The sequence below is a fragment of the Phalangium opilio genome, unplaced genomic scaffold (assembly GCF_054372755.1).
Source record: "Phalangium opilio isolate 3A_F unplaced genomic scaffold, DU_Popi_V2 ptg000537l_1, whole genome shotgun sequence".
In the NCBI taxonomy this organism is placed as follows: domain Eukaryota; kingdom Metazoa; phylum Arthropoda; class Arachnida; order Opiliones; family Phalangiidae; genus Phalangium; species Phalangium opilio.
This window is the reverse complement of record NW_028324243.1, coordinates 449,732-469,141: the sequence shown is the minus strand read 5'-3', so window position 1 is coordinate 469,141 and position 19,410 is coordinate 449,732. Positions and strand designations below refer to the sequence as shown.

At 37.5% G+C, this 19,410-nt stretch overlaps 1 protein-coding gene and 2 long non-coding RNA genes across 5 annotated transcripts in view; 2 read left to right on the top strand and 1 right to left on the bottom strand.

Moving 5' to 3' along the window:
- LOC149588658 (uncharacterized) overlaps positions 1-19,410 on the top strand; it is a 422,944-nt gene that overhangs the window by 143,057 nt on the left and 260,477 nt on the right. The window lies entirely within an intron of this gene.
- LOC149588669 (uncharacterized) lies at positions 7,538-10,426 on the bottom strand. 2 transcript variants are annotated; one of them, XM_089862173.1, is made up of 6 exons: positions 10,240-10,426; positions 9,372-9,489; positions 9,091-9,308; positions 8,466-8,749; positions 7,696-7,852; positions 7,548-7,623 (listed from the first exon to the last, which is right to left on the bottom strand). In XM_089862173.1, exons 1-6 carry the CDS (start codon positions 10,306-10,308, stop codon positions 7,573-7,575), a joined length of 897 nt encoding a protein of 298 aa, XP_089718299.1. In that variant the 5' UTR covers positions 10,309-10,426; the 3' UTR covers positions 7,548-7,572. The 2 variants fall into 2 exon arrangements, with proteins under 2 accessions (XP_089718297.1, XP_089718299.1); XM_089862171.1 differs by having other exon boundaries at positions 7,538-7,852.
- Positions 15,600-16,876, top strand: LOC149588668 (uncharacterized). 2 transcript variants are annotated; one of them, XR_016379820.1, is made up of 3 exons: positions 15,600-15,750; positions 15,837-16,030; positions 16,113-16,876. It is a non-coding gene; the product is annotated as an uncharacterized LOC149588668 (long non-coding RNA). The 2 variants fall into 2 exon arrangements; XR_016379821.1 differs by lacking the exon at positions 15,600-15,750 and having other exon boundaries at positions 15,795-16,030.

Genomic DNA, 19,410 nt, shown 5'->3' with positions numbered 1-19,410 from the left:
TTGCAAGTTTCAATCAAAACGGTTTGCCGCCTATTTTTGGAAATTTTCTGAAAAAATATATAAAATTGTTTTTCGGTTCCATAAAATTTTGGTCAGTGAAAACCAGACTTAAGACAACATTTTTTAAGTGAAGGCGTTTGTGTTGTCGAGTCAAACTTCTTAAGAAGTATAATCCCAAAGAATTTGTTAAAAGTTCGCCTTAATCGTTAGTTAATTGTTAAAAATTAACGATTCCAAATAGACAATAAAGGTTAGGAAAATAGATCGAAGTCTTTGTCTACAAAGACAGTATTTTTTAAATAACCCAGAATGTATTAGTTTAATTTTGCGACGCTGTCTAATACAATAAAGCAAGTAGTCCACTAAGCCTTGTGAAACCGTATCGTTAACGTAACGTCACGTATCTAAATACGAACAGAACGCCATCTGATAACGTTTGTTAAACGATGCTTTCGGTAATGGGCGCCCTCTTTCGGATGATTTACGAACTCAAAACGGTAACGATACGGTTTCGCAAGGCTAAGTGGACTACTTGCTTAATGCGTTGAAAACTACTACAAAAATTGCACATTTTTTCTAATTGAAACACGATCAGTTCATTAAGGTAGAGACTAGCATATTGTATCAAAAGCGGAATAATGTAAGAAGAAAGTTGAACGTAACAAATTCCCTACCTGTCCTCGACAACTTTGAATGTTCTGATGGGAGTGGCTTTTGCTTATTATTTCAAAACTCGCGCTCGCCAAGTATCGGGCTTATTCTCTCACATTTTGGGCAGAAGTTGATGACTTCTTATCCTGGGAAGTATTGGACACTAAGGCATTATATAGTATCCATCCCTGCTAGTCAAAATTGCTTATGGCAATCGTAAAAGAGGGTCGAAAGTTTCCTCCCCACTAGGAAAACTATCTAATCTACTGAAAAAAATCCCACGCCGAGAGGCTGTGGCACTCAAACTGTGGGGGCGTGTTCAAAACTTCTTCAGCGCCAATCGTTGAAAAGCCGTCTGGCTAGAACTCTAGGAAAATCCATTACAATCCGTGGGCCTAGGACCCCACACTAGTTTGACCGGAATTTCTAGCAGTCTATTAAAACAGCTGTTCTTGTCACCGTTTCTGATTCGTTACCTCAAACCACAGGACACACCTTAAAGTTTCGTTTCTTGCCCGCTGCTGGCGCGCAAATCAGCCTGCCAACTCAAAATGAGGGAAATGCCGTAGATGGCGCGGTGATCGGACCTAATTAGAAGTTGGCTAACAGAGATGGTTCCGGATATGGTTAGAGTCCAATACTTCCCAGGATAAGAAGTCATAAACTTCTGTTTTGGGCAGTAAAGATGGAGACTGTATAAGGTAGTTATTTATATTAATTTCACTACAAAGCAAAAAACCCACATACTTTAAGAAACTACTATATAAAGAAACATCAAATAAAATATATTCTTAGGCTTAAACTTATAGCGATTTCCACTGACTGCACTAGAGCACTCTAAGTGCACTCTCGGCGCGTTTTCGTCCGCCACTGGGAACACGAGTGCAACACTCGCCCAGAATCGCGTTTTCCACTGACCCCAAAAACTGCCCGAGAATTGCTCTTTCGTGCTCTGAAAAATTCGACGGAGCGACGGTGCTCGAGTATGACGTAATAAAATTAAAATGGCGGACCATGGGGTATCTCATAGAAGACAGGCTCTCGCTTATGCTTATTTATTTCTGGAATCATCTTCTTAAAGTTCTGAAGATGAAGAATACGAGGTTTTATCATTACTTTAAAGATATTACGCCTCTTCCTAAAACCAATAATTATATCAGAGACGTTGTCGATCATTATTCAAAATAGATTTTTTGAAAATTAATTGAAATGTTAATTCTATTAATTGGTTTCGGCCCATTTGCGTCAAGATATACACACTTTATTGCAATTTCGTCTCCGGCGCCAATTTTGATTATTCAGAGCGCGCTCTGACCTCTCGATCGTGTTCCACTGACGAAACTATTCTCTCCAAAACTCGCTGAGGGCAGTTACGTCATCCTGACACTGAGAGCACTCTTTGGAGCAGTCAGTGGAAATCGCTATTAATTTCACTAAATCGGGAGTTATATTGCATTGTTGTCCGCTTTGCTTTTTTACCACTGGCGCAATTTCCGAACAAATTATTTAACCTCGAAAATAGAGGTAAAAATGACATTTTTTGACCTCCAGAATATACAAAGTTTGTGGGTGGAACCAAAATATAAGCAGACGAAGTTTCTCAATGAAGTATGCGAGGATGGTACCAGAGTAACCAGAGGCTAAAGCTATGAACCGACGTTCCTATTAATCTGTTTTTTATTACATTAATAAACTTTAAAATGTCTATAGCTATTAGGGCGACATTTTCCAATGGCATGGGCGAAATGGAAAGACATTTAAAAGTTTAACTCTCACTGCACAATTACGTGTCGCGAGATAAACTTTGAGAAACATGGTCCTAATCCTTCCACATCACACTATTTAAAAAAAACGTTAGTTTATTCTTTCAATTTCAGAGAGGTATATTTTGAATAGTTTCTATTTTTGGTTTTGCTCTATTAGACCAAAATATGGTGGTGAAAATATGAATGTTATATCCTATGTTAATAAAAGTCAGTAAACTAGACTCCAAGAGGCTACGTAAGTGACTGAGTCAATAATTATTTGTTACCTAATAATGACATAATGAACTAGTTTGTGGCATATTTTAGAATAATATATTTTGTCAATTTTTTCTAAGCACTCTATTAACAATTTTTTGACTCCACATTTTAAAGGAGAACAAAAACTCTCACTACACAAGAACGTGTCGCGAAAAAATCTTTGAGAAACATAGTCGTAAACCTTCTACATCACCGTCCTCAGTTCAAGAGCTTCGAGTCTTCGCTCCGTATGCCTATTTGTTGAAAACGTGTCATAACTGGACGAGCATTACCAAAAAGGCAATGGTCATTGAAATTATGAACACGAGATATATAGCGCCAAAATCATCAAGAAACATTTTCGAAAACGCCAAGCAGTGCTTTCTTTTCAGGTATTTTGAACAGCCGTTGGTTCTGATTACATGTCCAGTCTCGATGAAGTTCAACGTTCTTACACAAACCCCGCGATACCAACTAATACATGCCATGTGCTATTTTGGATACAAATTCTGAAATAGTAGTCACAAACTAATGACCTTTAAAACTGTTCACTGAAATATAAAGTGTTGAAATCAAAAACCTTTAAACAATCAATCTACATTTAAAAATGTTCGCTGAATTTTGGTATCGAAACCAAATTTTCTTAAACTAATGAGTTTTTAAAATTTACCGTATCTGAACAAAATATTTTAGTCCATTATACGTATGTGTTAAAAAAATTCAAAGAGAAACTATAGTGATGTTACAAAAAAATCCTTGCTATAAATTGCTTACCTCAACAATTTTTTTTTTGAAAATAAATTTCTACTCCCTTATTGGAGTAATCACAGTAATCTTTTAGTTTCAAACAATTTAACCTGACAAAGAACCAATAGAAAGCATTATATGGAGTGATTAAGACCAAAAGGGCCCAGATTTTATCATTACCCTAAAATTGACGGCCGAAGTTTGGAACGAGACCCATTTTGAAACATTTAATGATAATTATTATACCATTACACAATTTGAAATACGAAGATACATTTATTTAAAGATAGTGATCTTGTTTGAACAAAAGCGTAAGACGACATTGAACAAGAAAAATCAATAAATTATTTTTCAAGATCATTATCAGATTAATAGTAATAGTTAATTACCTATAACATTAATGCTATAATTTGCTTTATATTTAACCAATTACCTTAAACATAAAGTGTACTATTTGAACAGCCAGCGTTATTCTCTACTTGAGTTATAGATAAAATGAAGAGTAAGTACGATATGACAGCCATTAAGACACCACCAAGTGAGCTCTGGTTGATCAAAACGCATTTCATGAAATTGAAATTGAAACACCCATTGCTAATCTTAACAAGTAAATAATTTTCCTTAGCTCTATCGGCGTCGGACAAATCATTTGTGGTTTTTAGTAATCGAATATTACAGGCTGAAATTAGCGAGTCTTTAGCGCCACCCAAAACGCTCATTGTTGAAAACAAAATTCCGCCACTCAATAATGGTAATATACTGTCCAATATAATTATTAATTCTGTCAATACATCAGAGATTCGCATCCCTTCTAAAATAAGCGGTATATGCAAACAGAAAACGGATATCCATTCAATCAGCCACAGAAACAGGACGTATTTCAACGTGACGTTTAATCCTTTCAATGCCACCAAAACCTCCGTATGCTTTTGACAAAATTCTTGAACATCAAGATTATTAACCAAATCCAACGACAAACATTTAACCCTGATTCTAATACACTCTACTGTAAAAGCCAAAGATCCTTTAGCAACCAGGGTTAATAATAAGCAAAAGTTCCATAACATAATATCTAAATTAATTATTAAAGAGGTCAGAAACCGAGGGGGTTTTAAGTAGTCCAAATTCTGCAAACACAGTTCAACGTATAAGATGACAAATGGTTGACTAATCCATGCATTCAAGAATTGCATAATTGTTAAAGAAATGAAGCCTACTACCTCTAACGCGAATGCAATGTTAATTAAATTTGGCAACTTCATTTCGATATCGGAACAGAGTTGAATTACGTTTAACCATTTTAAGATTAAGTTTTTGCCAAAGAAGCATGCATTGACAAAATAAGTGATGGTGTATAGTCTCATTACGTTTCCTAAAGGGCAGAGAAAGTCTTTTAATATACCATTGTTATATAGTTTGAAAGCGGCAGCTACACAAAGGTACGTTTGAAAGCCGCAATAAGAGTAGAGCACAAATAAGACGATGCATTTTATCACACTTAACTGTTGATTTAGTTTTAGTAATCCGAGTATATTAAGGTAATTGAATGCTAAATTGAACCAGAAGTTGTTTTTCACAACTTCTAAGCGTCCTCTTTCCTGGTGACACTGCCATTCGGGCTTAATTCCAATATTAGTTAGAAGTTTATTCTTCATTTCGGTCAACATTGTATATAAAACTTATTTTATCTCCTTCCGCGGTATAGAACACCGAGAAAACGCGTAAACAATTTCATTATTATTTGAGCATTCTGATAGAAATTTTCAGTACGTGGCTTGAATGTAATTACTCCCTTCAACCATTAATTTTCTATTGAGGGCTCGTGCATTTTTTGTTTATCCAATACTGCATCACATCTGCTCCATTTCTGTGCACTGTAATATCATGGGTAAAATAAAACAAAAGTATGACCTCCTGATTTTAATGTTTTACCCATAAAACTGGATCTGCCAGTTCCAAGAAACTATAAAGTTTCATTTTATATGGTATTTACGCCTAGTACCTCGTCTACATCACCAGTTGCCACTTCTATAAAAGTTTTGATAAATTGCAAGTATGGAGAGGGAAATCAAGTTTAAGTGGGAACAATCCTTCTTTAATATGCTTACTTGAGTTTCATACGTTTCTCTATTATGTTACTTATTATATATATATATATATAATTATTTTTCTCGATAAGTGTTTTATTTGGAGCACGTTTTGCGGATGGTTCAGAATCTCACGGTATATGACCTTACTAAAGTATTGAATTTGTAATTATGTAGATACTGGAAGCCGCATCGATTTTCCCCATTTATTTATCTGGGATGGTATAAACGGAGCCTCTGCAATTTATCTAGGCCCGTGCGTGTCGATTTTTATGTGGAGAAACACCCAGTTTCATAGAGGAAATATATTTACCCTATATCTGTACAAGAGGCTCTTTTATTACCGCTGTGACAGGGATATTCCATAAATTATCGTTGATTTTTTTAGGGACCAAATATAAAACTTTTAAGACAGAGAAAGGCTTCACTCTTAAATTAACGGAATTGTTTAAGGAGCTATTCACTTTTTGCTAAATCTTTTGGTTAGATTGTATGGACAACAAAATTAATTAAGAGATTTTAACATTGTTGTTTCTTTAGTAAAACAAAAATTTTTTAAAGTTGCTATTTCACACTTTTTTAAAACCATAATAGGAATTTTTTTACACCTTCATAACCTTTCGTTTTTGTCGGTTCCTTCTTTGGCATGGTTGTATATTAAGGGTCTTCGGAAATTTTATAAAACCGGAGCCTCCGAGATATCTAGGCCCGCCCCGTGCCTATCGAGATTCGCGAAGGGAGAATATTTTTTTAACTAATTTAGTTCGCAGTGTTTTCTCGCTTGGAGGCGATTTTAGTATCGTAAAATAAAATAAGTTCAGCCTCGTGACCCCGTCGACTGCTACAATATTAGGGCAAGGCATAGACGTACAGCGGTGAAGCCGAGGTCGTGGATAGTAAAAAAATGTTTTAGAAAATTTCCGAAGACCTTTATTAAACAATCATGCCACAGAAGTACAGGATCAAAAAGCTAAGGTTAAAAAATGAAAGGTTATGAAGGAGTAAAAAATTCCTCTTATGGTATAATAAAAGTGTGAATTAGCAACTTAAAGAAGTTTTGATTTACTAAAAAAACAACAATGCTAAAATCTCATAATTAATTTTGTTGTCCACACAAACTAATCAAAAGATTCAAAAAAAAATAAATTGCCCCTAAAACAATTACGTTAATTGAAGGGTGCAACCTTTCATTCATAAAATATTTATAATTGGCCCCTAAAATATCAACGACAATTTATGGAAAATTTTATTCGCAACTGTAATAAGAGCGCCATCTAGTACATATATTGGGTGAAAATATTTCCTCTATGTAACTGGCATATTTCTTCACATAAAAATCGACACACACGGGCTAGATATCTCGGAGGCGTAAAACGTTTACTATCTGCGACATTGGCTTCACCGCTCTACGTCTAAACCTTGCCCTAATATTGTAGCAGTCGACGGGGTCACGAGGCTGAAATTTTTTTACGATACTAATAACGCCACGAAGAACGATGTGGCTAAAAATACATTGTGTAAACTCTACGGACCAATTTAATAGATATGCACGCACGCCATACATTTAATTATAATAAAAGAATAATGTGTAATCCTACTATTACACAAACCTAGACAATTTTGTCGTGATTTGTGGGTTGAACAGTAAAAGGAAAAGTGTGACCAGTTTTCCCAATTCGAACTGGCAGTGGAGGAGGTTAGCTAAGAGTTGGTTGCACTATTTTATAGTAACATTAATAAAATAACTTAAGTTTTATCACTTATCCATGTTATACCAAAAAGAGATAACATATGAAACTTTAGTTCAATATTTAAACCGTACAATTTCCAAAAAATATTATCATGGCCAAAAGTAGCTTATATCAAGAATGATGGGGGAAGGATGCTTAATCTGAGGGAAATCGGCACACTTACTGTACAACGACTCAGGTGCGATGGAACGCTAGAAATAGGGGAGGAATACTCGGGAAAATGGAGGGCGGTCTGCCTCAGACGAATCAGGAAGACCGCCCGCTTCCTCCCCATTTTCAAGCGTTCCACCGGACCTGAGCCGTTCCACAGTTAGCAGGCCGATTTCTCTCATATTACGAATCATCCAGCATCAACCTTGCTTGTATGATTGAAATTTCCGTGATCTATTACAAGAGCAGTAAAAATCCCCTAATGACTTCATGGATTAAAACTAACACCGCCGGAATGAGACTGACTGAAAATAAGATTATTAAGAGAATCGCTTGGTCGTCACTGTCGTTGAATTCTTCATCTTCAAAGTTAGTTTCCGAAGTGACGCATCTAGAGTCTGTCCACCAATAATGCAGTTCCAAAGCTTTATCGCACAAGCAAGCTGACGCCGCAAATCGAATTCTGCAAATATTATTTAATTTTTCATCATTTTGTATTAGTTGCGCATGAGATTTTAAGGTTACTTCAGTATCGTATTTGATTGATATTTGGGAAATCAAGAGTTTCTTTTATATAAGATTATAGAAACTTAAACATAATTGTGCCACAATGAAGCTTAAATTTCGAATTAATTTTTATGGAAACTAAGCAAACTGGGTAGTGTTTACTATTGAAGTAATTAGTTGTTTTTATCACATTCTCAATAGTTTATAAAACACATCAATTCGTTATGAGTAAATCATAAGTATGATACTACCCATACTTCATGATGTTAGAGACTTGCTGAGAGCTAGTTCGAGAACGACAAGCGAGAATGGACTACATTCGGTTAATTTTGCTGTCCATCTTCCTATTTAGTCTGTACTATGTCTTTGATAGCCTCACACCAGGCGTCGCTTTTCGAAAATCTATGACCTACGCCACTTCATTACAAGCTCTTAGCAGCCAGGGAAAAACTTATGGAACAAATCCTTATTTATTTCTAAGCTTGGAACTTCACTTTATGGTTTCGTTTTGGTCGACTACAGGACTTTTATTTTAGGGAAAAGAAGAACGCAATTTTGCGAGCTCTTACATTCTATTGATGTTTTCCAACATGCCCTTGTTGATGGAATTATTTCTTTTGATTTGAAACGCCGTAGAAATCGTTGTTAAGGGAAATGGCGACTTGTAAAACAAGGGTCGGGCATCTTCTTTCGTTAGAGTTTCCTTGCAGTAGTCTTCTACATCATCGATTTCATCATTCCAGACGACATACACCCCCTTTCCCTTCGACACACTCGCCATAAAATCTCTCATATCGGGTTTTTCCTTTATACGTCTACGGCGGATTTTCTTGCCTTCAGTTCCAGGTATAGACTTTATTGAAAAAGATGTCAAAGATATACTTTTGCAAAATTATAAACGAGACTAACTGAGAGCTTGCTCGAGAACGACGCGAGAATTGACTACACGCGGTTTTACAGTTCATCTTTCTATTTAGTCTGTACTAAGCCTTTCACAGCGCCTCATCAGGCGTCGCTTTACGAAACTCTATGACGTTTCACCTACTTCACTTCATGACAAGCTCTCAGTAACCAATGACAAATCTATTAAACATATCTTAAGAAATTGAGATATAAATGATGGATTTGGCATAATTTTAAACTGACTCGATCTATATTGGTTCTGGGTCGCACTTGCTCCAAAATGTTTCTTACTTTTAAGAAGTCAATCATAGCAGTGGAATACTTAGGTGTGTAGAATTTAAGGTCTTTAACGAGCAATATGTCTTTCAAATTGTTAAAGATTGTTTTCTGACCGATCAAAACATCAGCGGTGATGAATGACAACAGAGCACTGTTCGTCACGATTAAAGTAGCAAACCAAATATTCAGTAAATGCTTGGATATTCCATGATTCAGTTTTACAACCCAACCTGCGGAAATTTAGAAAACAGTTGGAAGAGGGAATTGAAACAAATTCTTTGTTTAAAACTTACTTTTTTGTAACAGAGGAGCGAAGTACATCCATATGAATGATCCAAATTGATTCGACTTTTCAAACCATTTCGTCAAAGCGGCGAGAATCAAAATTGTCAAGAATAACAGTCCAAGGAACTGAATAATAGAGGGTTCAGTTGATCAAATTTACGTTGTGAACAACTTTTACTACACAATTTCACGAAAATTGCATTTATCACCGCAAATAATTATAAATAGACAAATTTAAAGATAAGTGTAGAAAATTAATTGTTTGAAGTACCAGATATTAAAATTTTCATTTTTAGAGACACGATTATTTGAAAAACTTTCTTATCTTCGTTTTTTTTCACTAAAATTTTTTAGGTAAAATATTTTATCATGAAATATGTGCATCATTTTCGAAATAGTAAACGCACGCATTTTATTTTCTCTATAATATTTAGGGTTAGTTTGAGTATATAAGGAGAATAAAATGGACAGAAAAGCATTGATAGCAGACAAAATAAAACTAAAATAAGTATGAAAACTTAACAAAACGTGTTCGTTAATTTTAAAGTTTTCGAACTTTCAAAAATTGACGTGTTGTATATCTCTCAAATGATCACGATCAAGCAATAGATCTTTTTGACTCTAACAACTACATCGCAGTCAAACGGTGTATGTAATTTTCCGCTTCGCAATATTTTCAATTTTAAAATATAATAATTTAAATTCCTCTAGCTCAATTTTTCAGAGATCTGGCGGAGCTTCTTGGGGAGAGGGGGATACCTCAATGGCGGCCCAGGTTTCTCTTTTTCAAGTTATTTCAGTATGGCAATGGGAGTTTGAATTTTCATCTTTAGTTTTTGAGTTAGTTGAGAAGAAGTAAATTGAATGTTTGCTCACCCATGAAGGTATGATGAAAATATTTGTAAGGAAGCTCTCCCGCTTCGTGGGAGATAGTTGCGAAAACATTATTGCTTTGGTGTAATACAGCTCTGCCGTTGATTCATATGTCTTTGACCGTTTGTACGAAATAGCGCTGGGGTATGCATTCAATTCCCACAACTCATATGACTATAATTTTTAACAACCACATAATATTATTAATAAGAAAATAAGGAAACTGAAAATGAAAGAGCACTAATTCGCTATCAGTAAGGTTAACTTTAACGGATGTACCTTGTATGAGCAGTTCCCAAAATAGCTTTTACATAATACAGCGGCCTTGTTCAAAACTCAATCTAAGAACTACTGTTTGACGAAATTGCAGTTAAGTTTTGAACAATTCTTAACCCTACAATTTACCATACCTATTGAGTACAACAAGATCATCATACGCTAATATAACCTAACCTTTCTTGACCTATTACTATTCGTCTTGGAATAACAATATATAACCTAAACTGTCCTAATTCTGCTGGAATTCAAATAACCTAGTCTAACCAAAACTATCCTCATCTAAGACTTTTTTTAATACAAGTAACGAAGTTTAACCAAATTTCATTAAGTTCAAACAATATAACCAAACCTACATCATTATATTTTCATGTCTCGGTTGTACTGCTCTTTAAGGAACTGCTGAAACGGGTAAACTACGTTTTCGGGAAACCGCAATTATGAGATTCGCTAATACGGGTCTACTTTTACGAGGGCTTCCCACTTTAACAATGACTGGCACAAAAAGGTAACAAAAATTCCGTGTTGAATTCAGGTTGTTACATAAAAATGTTAGTCTATTGGGGTTTTCTACTCGTTCTACAAGTAAAAAAATTACAAATGGTTTTATACAAAATAACAATTGATATTTAATTTTTGTAACCTTCTGGGTTGAACGTTCGTAAACTTGTAACTATTTTCTATTAAAATAATCTTATAAATGTTTGCAATGAAAGAAAGAAGAAAAAACTTAAATAACGACAGAAGTGAGATGAGACTAGAAGTGAAGGGCTCTAGCATTGGTAATAGATCCTGGCATTAGTGAACAAATTTGAGGATTTTACGCCGCTTCAATCGCGCCTACGCTAGAGAGAAAAAAATTGGTCGAGTTCCAAAAAATTTCTTGCCCCCTTCTCCTCAACCTAAAGCGGCGAATCAAGGACGCGGGTGCTTGAATCTAGTTCGGCCACTAGAGGGCCAACCGTTGGTGTGTTATCAAGAATATACACTTTCGCCGAGTGAAGAATTTGGTTAGCTCAGTACTACAAGTCTCATGTCACTTCTGATAACGATTAAATAACGTATAATTATAAGCTACATCTGCCTCGTGTTTACTTACTAAAGTGGTTTAGGGAATTATTCTAAAAAAATGTGACAGTAATAAAATTTTCTTTGCCTATTGCTCGAACGTTAGGTTTCACTGATATTAATTCTGTGAAATGGATAAAATACTTACATTTTCAAATGTAACGCTGCAAAAATGTTTTCAAAAATTACACAATTAGAAATAAATGTTTTGAAAACTACTTGGTTGGTTTAACAGCAGGTTTCTATAGAACAATAATTGAATTTCGCAGAAAGTAGCCTTATCCTAAAACGCTATACCATAAGTTTATAAGATGCGTTCCATAAGTGTGACACTTCCCATACTTCGTAATGCTAGAGACTTATTGAGAACTAGTTCTAGAACGATGCGAGAATTTACTGCAGGTGGTTTTGCAATCCATCTTCCAATTTAGTCTGTGCTTAGCCTTTGACAGCGCCTCACCAGGCGTCGTTTTAGATGAATCTATGACGTTTCACTTACTTCACTTCATGACAAGCTCTCAGTAACCAGTGACAAACTTACGGAACAGATATTATGAACCTATGTGCTTGATTGTTTAAATGTAAGCCGCTTGATAGGTTTAGTAGTAGCAGTGTTGGAGCTGGCCCAGTGGCGTGATCTGGCGTGATAAATTGGCGTGAAAGTCGTGATGACAGACTTGGCATGTAATCTCATGATGGCGTGTAATCTCATGACGGCCACTCGAGATAAGGTTATCTATTCCCGTTGGCGTATCTTATCTCATTTTTTCGAGGAAAATGTTAAACGCATTACCTCACTGATAAGGATTGAATTATGAAGTTTGAAACCCATGTTCGGCGAGTTAGGCTTAAGACGATGTCGTATTGACTTTCGGCAACGTGGCTGTCAACGTCATGGTAAACCCACGCCAAGTGTTAGGCTTAAGACCATGTGTCATATTGACTTTTCACGATGTGCTTCCGACGTATAAAAAGCGTGGTAGGTTTGAGGATAAGGCATTTTACGAGTCTTCAAGCGCTCATCGAAATGTAAGTATACTTTCTCCTTAAATTTTTAGTGTTATGTTTAAATCTTAGTTCGCGTCTTAATTCTGTTTTACGTGAATATTTAGGGATAACTCCAACGTTTTCGAGATTTCCTCAACTTAATCAGTCAGTGTAACAGCGGACTGTAATATTTGACTAGGAATGACCGATGGTTCTACGGGGATTATATTAAGTGACGATTAATACACGCAACCTTATGGGATGAGGGATTCCATAATTGAATTTTTCGAGGACGCTCAACCTACCACGAGCTTTTTCGACTTGTAACGTTAAATATTCGTCAAGTAATCCCGGGTAAAGGAGCGAACTAGGGAATTCGCTACCCGACTAAGAATGGATTTGCTATAGGTTCATACCTATGGGAGAACTTACTGGAAAAACACATTCAGGTGGTGACATTCCTTACTGAATCAAAACGTGTAGAGAGCGCTATTAAGAAATACTTATAAGGCAACTGACTGTGCGAATCAAGAATAACTGCAATGGTTGCATTATAGACCGCCCATCGCAGATGCAACACGAATGAGTAATTATGGAATGGAGTGAACGTAGAGATGATACTGGGACCGTCCATAAACTACGTCACGCAAAAAATGACATTTTCTGACCCCCCGTCCCCCCTGATCACACTTAGTCACGTTTTCTAAGACCCCTCCCCTGAAAACCACGTCACATTTCTTTAACCCCCCCCAACGGACTATTATTTGTCTTAATTTACCAATTTAATTTTATTAATTTAAAAAGAGATTCATCTTTTCCACTTAGAAATTTTTTGTTCGACTTGAAAGTCAAAGTTCATTTCCGTTCTTTAGCTTTCATGAATATCGTTTGCCACTGATTGAGCTTTAGAACTATGTGCTTTTTTATAACCATCCAAAATATTAGTTAAAGGGGCACACTTAATAGTTTTCGACATTGTCACTTGAAAAGCTTAGGCTAATCGAGCTTGGGATTCAGATTTTAAAAATGTGGGAAAGAAACGAAACCATTTAAAGAGGATCGAGGATCCGATTCTTCCTCGCTAATGCTAGTGGCGAAAAAACAGTGACATTAGAGAGTTTAAGCTGACACTACATTTAGCAGTCCTTATGCGTACGTGGAGCGGGTCTCTTTATTTTAAATGCGCTGTTTATATTGGCTACACGTACGAGTAAGTAGGTGATCATTGCTTACAATTTCTACTATTTAGGCGATGATGGAATAAAAATTTTGTTAAATTATTGTAGAGGTCGTTCTCACGGTGGACTTTGAAACGTTTTGTTTTTTTCTTCTATAACAAAAGGGTCAATCGACCTCTTACTGACTTCGTAATAAAATTAATTTCAAATGTGACGTCACACATCGAAGGGCCCTCCCTCCCCCCTCGTCACGGACCGTCACAAACTTACAAACCCCCTCCCCCCCATAAGAGTGTGACGTAGTTTATGGACGGTCCCACTTAACATATTTATTAATTCTTAAGTTTTCAATTCTGAAAGCAAATGTTCTCTAAAAGTGTGTGTGACTCAAAAAAGGTTTTTGCAGGGATAGATAGACTTTTTTAAGACGGAATAAACAATGTTTGGCCTTTACTTCAGTCCGACTCATAGACGAGTATATAGTCCCTTCCTTCAACACGTAACCAAAAAATTAAATTATCCTATTGGCTCACAAAAACTACGTATTGGTGACGTTGCTGACGGGGAGGGCCAAAAATACGTAATTCCTGTTTACCTCGGTCGCCATGACTACGACCCCTCTTGCGTTGTACCATAGCCCACTCGATCACGCGCGTCACGACGCAAGCTGCTCGCGCTATAGCTATAGAGCGCGGATCGAGTGGGCTATGGTTGTACAGATAAGCGTCTTCACAGGGGTTCAAAATGGAGCCGTCTAAATGCGAGGGTCCAGGTAATTATTCGGGAATTGTTTTTAATAGCAATTAAGAAGGTTGTTAGTGAATTTGGTGCCGGTGTTTTGGATTTGGAGTACATCTGTAAAGGTAAAAAGTGTTCGCTAATTCTTTCTTAAGCCAATCATTTCTACTATCCTCATGATTTTGTAAACGAATTTGATGAAGTTAACCAAGGCTTAGTGAATGGTCAGGAGATTTGTGAGCTTAGTGTTTGGTTAAAACCTGTTCGTGCTGTAATATCTATGAAGACTTTTACTCAATTCTAACTCACTTTTAATTTTCTTGGGTCTTCCCCGTTTTTTTTCAGTTGCAAGCCCTATGTCTTGTGTAACTTCCATTTTTAAACAATGTTATTTCAAAAATTACAATCCGAGCCCATTCCAACTTGGCAGACGAATGAGCAGACGACGGGCAGACGACGTTTACTTGACCCGGATATACATACAACGTCATAACGAAAATAAGACCCGCCTCTTCTTTCATACCCCTCCGTCACGGGTAAGGGGGTCGTGGACTAGGACGCGCACCCGAATAACCCTGTTACCCATTCCGTCTTAAAAAAGTCTATCTATCCCTGGTTTTTGTGAAATACTGTATTGACGTTAATTTAAATAATAAATATTGAAATTTAATATTTTTTCATTATTCTAAAAGCGTATTTCAAATTTTTAGTAATTAGTTAAAATTAATAAATAATAAAATTAAATAATTTATCTTTATTTGGGGTGTAGACATATATTTTTAGAACAATCATTGCAGAGATAAGAAACTGAAATGTAAATAACTGCAACGGGATTGGAGTGCAGGAAGGGTTTGTTTTGGTTAAGAAACGCTTAATGATGAAAAATAAATAGAGGCAACTTGTGGATAAGTTGCCTGTTCATGGTTATGAGTAAATAGAAGGTCAATGCCATCATTAATTTGAGATATAAACCATGATAGAGGTCTCTGATGGTAGGTCAAGTAAACAGTAAAGGCGGCAATAGTTGGGTAAATAATTTATGTTTATGATAAGAGGCTTGCGAAAAATCAACTAGATCGAAGTTTAAAATCCCCGTTTCGAAGCATGACTCTGATTATCACGTGATACAAGTGTAAAACTCCCTTATCTACGATAGTTGAACATCTTATCATGCTAAGAGTATAAAAGTGTACAATAGCTATTCATTTTCTGTTCTGGACGACTTCCTGACTGTTCCCAAGTTTCTGTTAGAAGTTCTTTGCTGAAGGTTAGAAAAACTTTTACATCTTAACACCGAAAATACTTGTTATTAACCCTGATATTAAGATACATTTTTTTACTGTCTTTTAAAAGGTAGTTATTTCTGACCCGAGAATATGATACATTTTTTACTGTCTTTAAGAAAGAGTTAATTTTGAGAATGTTTAAGTGCGATATTTGCGAGCCCGAGTACGTTAGATCATGGGACCCAACGAGGCATAGAAGTGTACGCAATGTCACGAGACGCTCTACTTTAACTTCCCACGTGGCCGGCAACAACTTAAAAGGTAACTAGCGTACTTAATTTAACTTTTCTAGCTCAAGCTCCGACTCTAATTCCACCCTACCCCCGATTCTCCTACCCTTAAGAACATTACTGTTCCACCAACTTCCGACTCTCCTTCCCCCACGAACATTTCAGTTCCTCCAACCCCTGCCTCTATCCTCCCGGTCCCATACTTTACCGAGTACTCTAGCAGGCTATCCCTTAATTTCTCTGGACACTCTATAAGCATGGTGGAGTTGGATAGAATGGAGGCTTAAGCTGTGCACGACCTCATCAGGAATAGAGAAAATAGTCTGTCCCCTCCCGCCCCATCTCTCTGGAGACCCTATTAGCATGGAAGAGTCGAATGCCCAGGAAGCCCGAGCTATGCGCGAGCTCATCATGATTAGGGGAAACCGTTTAACCCCTCTTACCCCTCCCCAGGCCAAGCGGCCGAAACTTACCCATTCCACTCCAAACCCTACTCTCCCCTCTCCTCCCTCTGTTTTTGGTTACCTTTCCGACGTTGCCACCCACTCCATTCCCGATTCCGTTCCTCCACCTCTCCCCTCGTTTTTGGTTCTCCTTCCGGCGACACCCTGCCATCGGACCTTTCATCCCAAAATCTAGATGAACTGTCCGACGATTTGAATCGTGCGCTGCAAGAGTTCATGGAGCGGGAAGAGGATGACGTCGAAGTCGCCACACTGGAAGAGACTCCCCCATCACCTCGGATTGCGTGTTATATTTGCGACAAGTGGTTCGACGGCCAAAACGAGTCCGATATCCACATGCGCGAGCACTTCCGAGGTGCCGAGGAGCGCACAGCCGATACGACTAGCCTGGAGGGAGACTTTCCGGACCTTTCGATCCAGGAGGTACACGACCTTAACCGTTTCATGGACGGAGAGGAGGAGGAGCTGGACTTTGAGGAACTTTCGAGTCAGGAGGAGCGTGACATTCAAGGCTTCATGGATCAAAAAGAGGGTGGAGGTCAACCACCGGAGGAGCCAGAAGACTTAAATTATTTACCCAACTATTGTCGACTTTAACTGTTTACTTGACCTAATAATAATAATAATAATAATAATAATAATTGAATTGAATTGAATTGAGAGTTTATTGTGCACGAAAAAAGTTGTTTACAACTCACGAGAACGGGCACATTTGAGTACAATGCAAAATATATACAAATCACAATTATATATACAAGAATGTTTATACAATCACAAATTTTAGATTAATGTACATACAGAGGTAGGGATGGTTATTTAATAAGAATTAGGTTTTTACAGTTGAGCTACGTCACGTAGGATTTGTTTCACTTGGAGTAGAGTATCACAAAAGAGATCAATATTTGATGCAAATAAATTGCACTTATGCTGCATCCTTACAATTGGATTTATACTTTTACGGGGGTTATGGAAAATCGAACTATGACGTGTATTTTTAGGAACTAAAAAATTGAGGGATTCTAGAAGGGTAGGGAGATGTAAGCGGTTATCTATCAATTTATGAATAAAACAAATATCATTGGACATAAGAACTGTGGAAATTTGGGGAATGTCCAGAATTTTGAGTATCGATACGTAGTCATAGTTAGCTAGGGGCATAAAAAATGTGTGACAAAATTCAACAAATTTGCGCTGTACACGTTCGATCTTTAAGAGAAGATATGGGCTACATCCACCCCAGGCAACCCATCCAAATAGTAGACGTGACCTAACAAGGCTAAGATATAGTGTTCGAAAATGAGTTAGGGAATGCAAAGCCCGGCATAATCTTAACGAAACCGCCAAAGTGCGACGGCAGATATTAATGGATTTGGTGACATGAGTTTTGAAAAGTAAGTGGGCATCAAAAACGGTGCCCAAATCTTTGGTTTCAGAGTCCTGTCGAACAGGCTCGTGGTCAATTTCGTAAGAAGTCAAAACCGAGCGACAGACACGCCTTGTGAAGGTAACATGTACTGACTTAGATGGGTTGATGGGAATGTTATTTAGCAAACACCAGGCCGAGATAGCGTTAATGTCCTCCTGCCCCAGTGCGTTTTTTTTTTTCTAAAATGGTACTTTTTCCGCTTAATAGCAGTGCGGAGTGCCAGTGAATACCAGGGAGGAAATCCAGGATTGGCGCGGCGCACCCTACGTGGTATAGCCAATTCCATAACCGCCCGAAGGCGATCGGTAAGGATATCCACACAATAGTTAACGTCCTGCGATCCGAGTAAAACTTCCCAATTCATGTCGCGCAAAGTTGAGTACAATAGATAATAATCACCTTTGCTATACATATAAAATGGGTCCGAGGGTGGAGGTGGCAAACCAATTAAATCAGACATGATAATTAAGAAGGGTGGATGAAAGGCATCGATGGGCACAAAGGGATCATTAAGACTATCAATATCTAAACCATTTATATTCGTTAGGCACAAGTCCAACAGATTACCATGTGAGACTGGAGGGGCAACTTGACGGAGATTTAAGTCATAGCAAGCGTCAATGATGTGGGTAGCTTTAGTACGTATAGGAGCAGAGCAACCCCGAGTCCCGCAGCTAAGCCAATCTACACCAGGTAGATTAAAGTCACCGAGCAAAATAATATCAGATGAGCCGCCAGCTAAACCCTGCACTAATCTGTCTGTATAGAGGGCATAGGTCATGTCATCCAGGGAAGGTCGAAAGTAAGCAGTACCAATTACGATTGAACGATGGGCTGACGCCTTAATTTCAATGAACACACTCTCCGACGTTCCCTCAATGTCATGACGCCGACAGCAGTGCAAGGAACGCCGAACGGCAATCAATGAGCCTCCACCCCGAACGTTATTAAAATTCGGATCTAAGCGATCGGACCGAAAAACATTGTAATGGTTAGGAAAATAATCAGTAGTAAAATGAGTAGAATTAAGCCAGGTTTCAGTTAAGCAAATAATGTCAAAATCTTGAGAAGCAACATTTCTAAAAAATTCAATAAATTTTGTCCGTAAACCACGAACATTTTGATATGCAATTGTTAGGTCCTTCATTGTTTGGGAGCGGTGTCAACATTGTCTAGTTCACTCTTATGCTTGTTAGCATCACGGGGGACGCCATTGAACTCCGTGATGATGCAATTGACAGGCCAAAAGGATAGATCAGATAATTTGTCATAATCGCTATCGTCCTCACAGGCGACATAGAAGGATGAATGATCAGCGTCAGGGTGTTTCGTCTTGAGTCGAATACAAATAGGCTTGGCAATGCCAGCGTCTTCCTTAAGTGTAGCAATAAGGTCTTTCGAGAGCAGATCCTTGTCCAGGCGACTGACGAAAATTGCCTTGGGCACGGGGCCACGGCGACCTGACCCTCTGGCGACTGCCTTCAGCCTAGAATTAGTGGCAGAGCCAGTCAAGACAGGTTT

Coding starts and splice junctions, on each gene's coding strand:
- LOC149588669 (XM_089862171.1), bottom strand. CDS start 10,308: ATGTTTTCGCAACTATCTCCCACGAAGCGGGAGAGCTTCCTTACAAAT. Junction 9,490..10,239: donor TTTTCATCATACCTTCATGG/GTGAGCAAACAT, acceptor TCTATTATTCAG/TTCCTTGGACTGTTATTCTT. Junction 9,309..9,371: donor CGCTCCTCTGTTACAAAAAA/GTAAGTTTTAAA, acceptor AAATTTCCGCAG/GTTGGGTTGTAAAACTGAAT.